At 45.4% G+C, this 7500-nt stretch overlaps 1 protein-coding gene across 1 annotated transcript in view; it reads left to right on the top strand.

Moving 5' to 3' along the window:
• The window catches only part of mecom (MDS1 and EVI1 complex locus), a 165486-nt gene extending 160271 nt beyond the window's left edge, over positions 1-5215 (top strand). The window contains 3 exon segments of the mRNA XM_042064056.1: positions 2284-2535; positions 2865-3051; positions 3209-5215. Coding sequence (XP_041919990.1) covers positions 2284-2535; positions 2865-3051; positions 3209-3343 — 574 coding nt within the window. The 3' untranslated portion in view covers positions 3344-5215.
• The last annotated feature ends 2285 nt before the right edge of the window (positions 5216-7500 follow it).

Raw genomic sequence — 7500 nt, 5'->3', positions numbered from 1 at the left:
ACCAAAATGGCCGTCTTTTCCCCCTTTCACCCGTCAACACACATAACCACCACCAACAACCATCCCAACACACCCAACCTCCATCCAAAAAAAGCTCAATTGAGCTCATTTTCTCGATTTGTATGTTTGTAGATCTGCAGATTGGCGTATTGTCGCGGGACGATCATTTGGGCCAATTATGTCCCCCCCTCTTTCCGTTCTTGTGTGGAGGAGTGTTTTGGCGAATCATTGCCAGCTCAGCTCTTCTGCTACTAAATGCTCAGGCCTTTCCTGCACTTAGCACACACACACACCCACCCACCCACACACACACACACACACACACACACACCCACACACTTAACCGACGTCTGGGTAGGCTGATGGGACTGATACAGAGAGGGGATTTTTCGGTCCTCGCCCGCTTTTCTTTCCATCTTTTTCCTTCTGTCTTTCATCATATCCCTCTCTCTCTCTCGCTCTCTCTCTCTCTCTCTATCTGTCTATCTATCTCTTTATTTTTGGAGTTGCCATTAGCCGCTTTTTCACTAATTTCTCCTTAACTCAAATCAGTCCTCAGTTTTTGCATTCCTACTTTTTGTTCGCTGTTCTTTATCTCATTTTACATACATCATTAAGTTTCTCTCTCTCTTTTCCATGTTGCTCACTCTCTTTCTCTCAACAGTCCCCCCCCTCTCTCTCTCTCTCTTCTTTATTTTGTCTATAGTTTGTGTTTACTTGATCTCTTTCTGCTTTTTCTTCTTCTTTCTCAGCGTGGCCTCATTCTCTATTGGTGGCATATCTCTCCTACTCACACAATCGCTCTCTTCCACCCTCTCTCTCTCTCTCTCCCTCTCTCTTCCCTGTCTTCTCTCCCTCCTGCTCTTCTCCTTGCCTCCATCCCCCTCTCTCTCTCTGGGTCTCTTGTGGGTATGGCAGGCCGTGTGTTGTGAACAGCAGGAGCGGTACTGGCATTTTTGGGGCCTGACGACAGACAGACAGGCCGGGACATAATTAGTGAATCACTCTTAATGCGACTCCAGATGACTGCCCCAAACGCTGGTTTCCTGTGGCGCTCAGTTTGGATAGCTGGATTCTCGCATTCGCTTTCTCTCTCTCTCCTCCCAGCTCTCTCTCTCCTCCCCTCTCTCCTTCTCTCTCTCTCTCTGTGCCCCTCTCACTCTCTCTTACTCTCCTCTCTCTCTCTCTCTATCTCTCTCTCTCTGTCTATCTCTCTCTCTGTCACACTTCTCTCTTTCCTTGCCTCTAATTTTTTCACCCGTTAACTGTCTTATGTTTTTACTCTCAATTTCAGTCGCTTTCTTCCACTCTGCCTCTCTCTCTCCCTCCCTCTCTCTCTTCTCTCTCTCTCTCTCTCTCTCTCTCTCTCTCTCTCTCTCTCTCTCTCTCTCTCTCTCTCTCTCTCTCTCTCTCTCCACCAGTCACTGGGTAATGGGCCCGGCAGCAGTCTCCCGGCTCTCTGACCAAATGTAGCTGTCAGCTAAATATTTGGCCTATTAGATGAATGGGAGATGAATAGGAGACACTAAGGAAAATAAACAGGCGGAGGCCTCAGTGTTGAAGGCCCTTAAGCGCCCAGGCCCCCAGCCCAATCCAGAACACCCCACCGCACACACACACACACAGACACACAGACACACACACACACACACACAGACACACACACACCCCTCCCACTGCTGCCAACCAGGGGGCTTGCCGACACGATGACAAACGAGATTCTACCGCTCTGCTTTTCCCCTCTTTCCCTTTCCTTTCTCTCACTCTCACTCCATTGGGTCTCATGAACATGTGAGAACCTCTCAGGGTGTGAGTGTGTGAGTGTGTGTTTGTGTTTGGATATTTCTATGTGTATGTGTGTGTGTGTGTGTGTGTGTGTGTCTGCTTGTGTTTACGTGTGTACATTTGTGTGTGTGTTTCTGTTTTGTCCCTCTGTGTGTGTGTGTGTGTGTGTGTGTGTGTGTGTGGTGTATGTGTGTGTGTGTGTGTGTTTTTGCATAATCTGGTGTGTGTGTGTGTGTGTGTGTGTGTGTGTGTGTGTGTGTGTGTGTACATAATCTGGTGCATGTGTGTGTTTGTGTGTGTGTGTGTGTGTGTGTGAGCATAATATGTGTGTGTTTGTATGCATCCATTGTGTCTATTGTTCTTTGTCTTGTGAAAGTCACAGCTGGTCTGTAATAGTTTGCAGGACAACATCGCACTTTAAAAACTGTGACAGTTCACAGAGCTGCTCCTCCAGGGTGTAAAAATAAGTGAGTTCTAAACACTCCGGTCCCTCCGCAGGATAAACGGCGGCCATTTTGAAGAGGACAAAGGCCCGACCCCCAGCCGAGAGTCACGTGACCTGGAGGAAGAGGAAGTGGAGGAGCCTGGAGCTGAGGAGGAGGCCGGGGAACAGAGCGAGGTCACGGGCAAGCCTGCGGACGACGCGCTCCCTAGCAACCTGGAAGATGACAACGATGCCACCATGCGAGATGAGATGGATTTTGAGGGGACCAACGATCTGGAGCTCAACTGCAAAACTTCCCCAAGGAGGTAGGAACCCTAAACTAGGAATCTAAACATAGTGAAGCTTTTACATTATATATACATTTTTACCTGAAATCTTACCAAAATCTTATCACACACGCACGCTCATATACACTAACAAAAATACGCAGACATTCACACACACACACACACACACCAAGTATATGAATGGCATATGTATATATGGTTTTGATATAATAATAACTGTGTTATACTGTATATGTATATATTTGGTGGATTCATAAACACAAAACAAAACGTCTGTGTTTAGTAACACATTTGTGATGCTAATGGGCAACATGTTGGGCTAACAGAGCTGTGTTTGTTTATAATAGGTTTGAGGACGAGGAGGAGGAGGAGGAAGAGCAGGGCTCATTCTCCGCTCTGGATCACATCCGCCACTTCTCCGACATGCGCAAGATGGACGACAGAGAGTTCGGTGATGGTGATGTCACCGGGTTCGGCTCCAGCCGCCTCTCAGAAGCTGTCAAGCAGCCGCTTTATAGGAAGTCCAAGTCCCAGGTAATGGTGCGATCCATTTGTCCATTGTGCTTGTCTTACGAGTAGTAAGTCAAAGTCAAAGGACCCCCAGTTCACAGAGAGTTAATAGCAAGAAATGTTAACACTAATGGAAATGGTATGTTAATATTGTGATATGTCTATCTCTGCTCTGTGGCAGGCCTATGCCATGATGCTGTCTCTGGCTGATAAGGACCCACTGCACGCCGGTGCCCACGGCCCCTCTGCCATGTGGCACAGCCTGGCACGCGCTGCCGCCGAGTCCAGCGCCATCCAGTCACTGAGCCACGTATGAGGCGCCCGCCACGCTCCCTCGCTCCGTCACGACGATGACCTCTGACCTGCCGTCTCTCACCTCTCCTCTTCCAGCCTGACGTCCTGCACCCATCCCCGACCCTTGACCCCCCCCCAGTACTCCTACCTGAGGCCCCGCCCCCCCCCCCCCCACACACACACACACACACACACACACAGCCGTGGGCCCTCCACAGACTGCTGAGCAGATAGACACACACATACACAGACACGCCACATGCTGTCACCCAGGCTCTGACAAATACACACACATGAACCTCACAGACAACACACACACACACACACACACACACACACACACACACACACACACACACACACACACACACACACAGCAGACACCACAGCAAATGTGACCTTAAAGGAAATGATTAATTGACTGATTAATTGATTGGTTTGTTGATTAGATCATATGAATAATGACAATGATGATAGCAGTGCTTATGATGATGATGATGATGATGATGATGATGATGATGATGATGATAATAGTGAGTAATAATAGGTGTATTTATTCTGTTTGAAGTTTCCATGTTTTGCACAGCGAAGGCAGCTGGTGACTAGAAGGGTAAAACAAAAAAAAAGTTGGTATGATGTTGGTATGATGTTGTAACGTTAGCATCTCCATAGAAATAGTGATTGACAATTATGAAAAGAGTCTTCCACATGAAAGGATCAGAATGATATTTAGTTGCCCCCCCCCCCCTCCAAGTGCACACAGTCATACACACAACCACACACACACTCACACACACACAGCCTCATACATAAATGCATACCCATACACACATTAATGGAGAAAGGGTGTGTTAAGAAACATTTCTAGTGTTCTTCCCTTTAAGTCCCTGTAAAAGAGGCAGAGTGAGACTTAATAGTGACATAATTATGGGGCATTTAAATAAACACTCATAACTGAAGCCACACAGCTTAGCAGACACCAGAACAGTAGCAAGTGGATGTATGATGGGATAATTCAAAAAAAAAAAAAAAGCATCTCTTTAAAAGAAACAAATTTTGTTGTTGCGACAAAATTGATATAACACCACTTTCTTTTTTGAAATCTTAGAAATTAAAAACAAAAAGACAACACCCCAACCCCCCCCCCCCCCCCCAGTTGTATGAAAGAGGAAATTAAGAGACATATGTAGCACCCTTTTGTGTACAGGTTGCGTCTCTCTCCTCTAAATCATTTAGCTGAAGTTCTGTGGAGTGTCAATATGAAGGGCATTTCTTCACTAGTATGTACAATCCCACTCTTCGTTTCCTCTCTTAGCTTCTTCATGATACCACTACGCCTCCCGATGCTCACTGTTAGCTGCTAGTCGTTAGCCACTAGCCGTAGCTAACCCACCCTGTTCTATCCTTGTGTGTCACATTCCATCCTTAGACAATCATCGTTCACTTTTTTGTGTATTTTTAAATGTTTTTCTTTCTTTTGTTCTTTGTTTTCATTTCATTTTTTTGTCTTAGGTCAGTCAGTCGCTGTGGTCGTTGGTATTTCAAATGTGTATGTTTTAAAAAAAACTACAATGGTATTTATTTTAATTAGTTTTATATATTTCTTTGTTTTTGTTTTGTTTTTTGCAAACAGTTAGTCTGTTTACTGAATAGCACTGTTCTTACCCCCCTCCCCCCATCCCAACCCACCCTCTCTTTCCCCAGCACTCTGACTCCACTCTAGATGAACTGTGGAGGGTTTGCTGGGTGTGTGTGTGTGTGTGTGTGTGTGTGTGTGTGTGTGTGTGTGTGTGTGGGTGATGGGGGGACAGTCTAGCTCTTACTCCATGGATGTTTGTAGGTCTTTGCTCCCAGTATTCATTAGTCATTTAACCCCCCACCCCCACCCAAATCCTTCTAAGTCTCCTTCCTTCTCATCACCTGATTGATGACATATAGAAACGATTACTTAGAGCTTCTGATTCTTTTTATATGACAGAAATTGAGTTGATTGTACAAAAGAAAAAAAAAGAAACAAAAAATCTGAAATAGGAGGAACGTTATTGTATTTAACAAAAAAAAGAGAGAAAAAGAGATCAGATATCATCTTCATAGTCGCATGATTGGTCCAGTTAGCGCTGTTCTCCGCCATTTTGTTTGCCTTTTTCGCGGCCGTCAGCAAGCTTGTGTGATGTTCTCTGGGTTCCTGTCTGATCCTTTGTGCCAAACCTAGATGATGAAGCCGTTTCTGATTCCCTGCGTTCGTGTCTTCCCAGAAGTCCAAGGACCGAGCCTACATCCCGTTTGTTTTTTATTTTATTTTTATTATTATTATTGTTATTATTATTTACCATTGCCTCTCTGGTTTGTTTGATTTGGTTTAAGTTTTTCGTTTAGCATTCCTGTTGTTGTTGTTGTTGTTGTTGTTGTCGTTGTTGTTTATAATCCCATTTTTATGAAAAAGAAATCCGATCTGTAAGAGGAGGTACTTTGTTTTAATGCTTTCTACAAGGTAAATGTAATGCGTTTCAGTTCTATACTGTTGGGAAGGGGGTGGGGAGGAGGGGTGGGGGTAAAATGAAAAATAAAGTAAAACAATGTGGAATACAGAATGTGGTCTCTGTTGCCCTCTTTGTTTGGCCTCTACTGCATATTGTATGCTTTTATTGCATTAATTAATCAATTCATTCATTCATTCATTAATCAATTAATTTAGTGTTGTTTCAGTCCTGTCTTTCCAGTTCATAACTATCTCCCCCAGTTTTAACTCATTCCTTACATCAATGCTGTTCGAGAAACTGGGCCATTTTGTACTGTCAGTGTCTTGAACACACACACACACACACACACACACACACACACACACACACACACACACACACACAGACATGCGCACACATACACACACATGCACAAACAGAGAGAGAGATTTACACGCAATCCCATGGCTGGAGAGAAAGCATGAGTGACTGAACTCAAGAGACCCATACAATTATTTTATTCCGCACTCTGGCTGACAAGCAAACACAAAGGCAGACAGGCACACTGGTGGGGGAGAGATGAAGAATAGACAGAAGGCAGTGAGAGACAAGGACAAGAGAGAGAGAGAAAGAGACAGAAAAGAGTGCACAGAGGACAAAGTGGAGACGGAGAGACAGATAGACAACTGAGAGTAGACAAATCAAGAGTGGGTGAGATAGAGAGAGAGAGAGAGGGAGAGAGAGAGAGAGAGAGAGAGATAAAGTGGCAGAGAGAGAAATAGATGAAGTATGGGACGAGAGGGAGGAATGTCCTTTCTTTGCGGCCAGCGGCGGCGTTGGCGTTGGCGTGTTTTGTGAGGCCTGAGGGCCATGATGGATGAGCTGGAGAGATGTGATGACCCGGCTCATCACTCAAACACTCAATAAGAGCCTCCACTCAGCCCATCCCAGCCCACATACAGAGCCCTCTGACAGGGGCCGCTCTCAGGCTGTCTCCTTCACACACACACACACTCTGTCTGTCTGGGTCAGTACATCTCTCTCTCACACACACACACACACACTCTGTCTGTCTGGACCAGTACATCTCTCCCTCACACACACAAACACTCTCTCTCTTTCTCTAACTGCGCTAGGACACAAACTCTCTCACACACACAAACTCTCTCTCTTTCTCTCACTCTATCTACCCCACCTCTCGTCTGCCAGGACATCTCTTTTACAAAAGCTGTCTCTCTTCCTGTCTCTCTTCGTCTTTCTGTCTCTGCCATCTCTCTCTTTCCTTCTCCATTCATCCACCCGTCTTTCTCTGTGTCTTTGTCACTGATCTCAGATCTGATCTGTAAGCTGTCACCATGAACCTCTCAAAAGGGAATTTGACATGCATGGGACTCTTGGTGTGTGTGTGTGTGTCTGTGTGTGTGTGTGTGTGTGTGTGTGTGTGAGGTTCTGCTGTCCACATGCTCCTTTAAATGAGGGCGTGATCCCTGCTGCTCCACTCTGTTATGCAGTGTTTCATCACACCTGTCAGAGCTAACAACACACACACACACACACACACACATGCCACACATATTCTAGGTACAGGTACACACTGAACACTGACACACACACACACATATACACATGCACTTGTGCAAAAAAAAGAAAGAGAGAGAGAATATAAAACAAGTAGGAGGGTAAATTACGTTTAGCATAAGGGAATCATATGCAGCTGAGC

The sequence above is a fragment of the Alosa sapidissima genome, chromosome 15 (assembly GCF_018492685.1).
Source record: "Alosa sapidissima isolate fAloSap1 chromosome 15, fAloSap1.pri, whole genome shotgun sequence".
Taxonomy (NCBI): Eukaryota; Metazoa; Chordata; class Actinopteri; order Clupeiformes; family Clupeidae; genus Alosa; species Alosa sapidissima.
The sequence above is the reverse complement of the archived record's forward strand: the minus strand, read 5'-3'. Positions and strand labels throughout refer to the sequence as shown.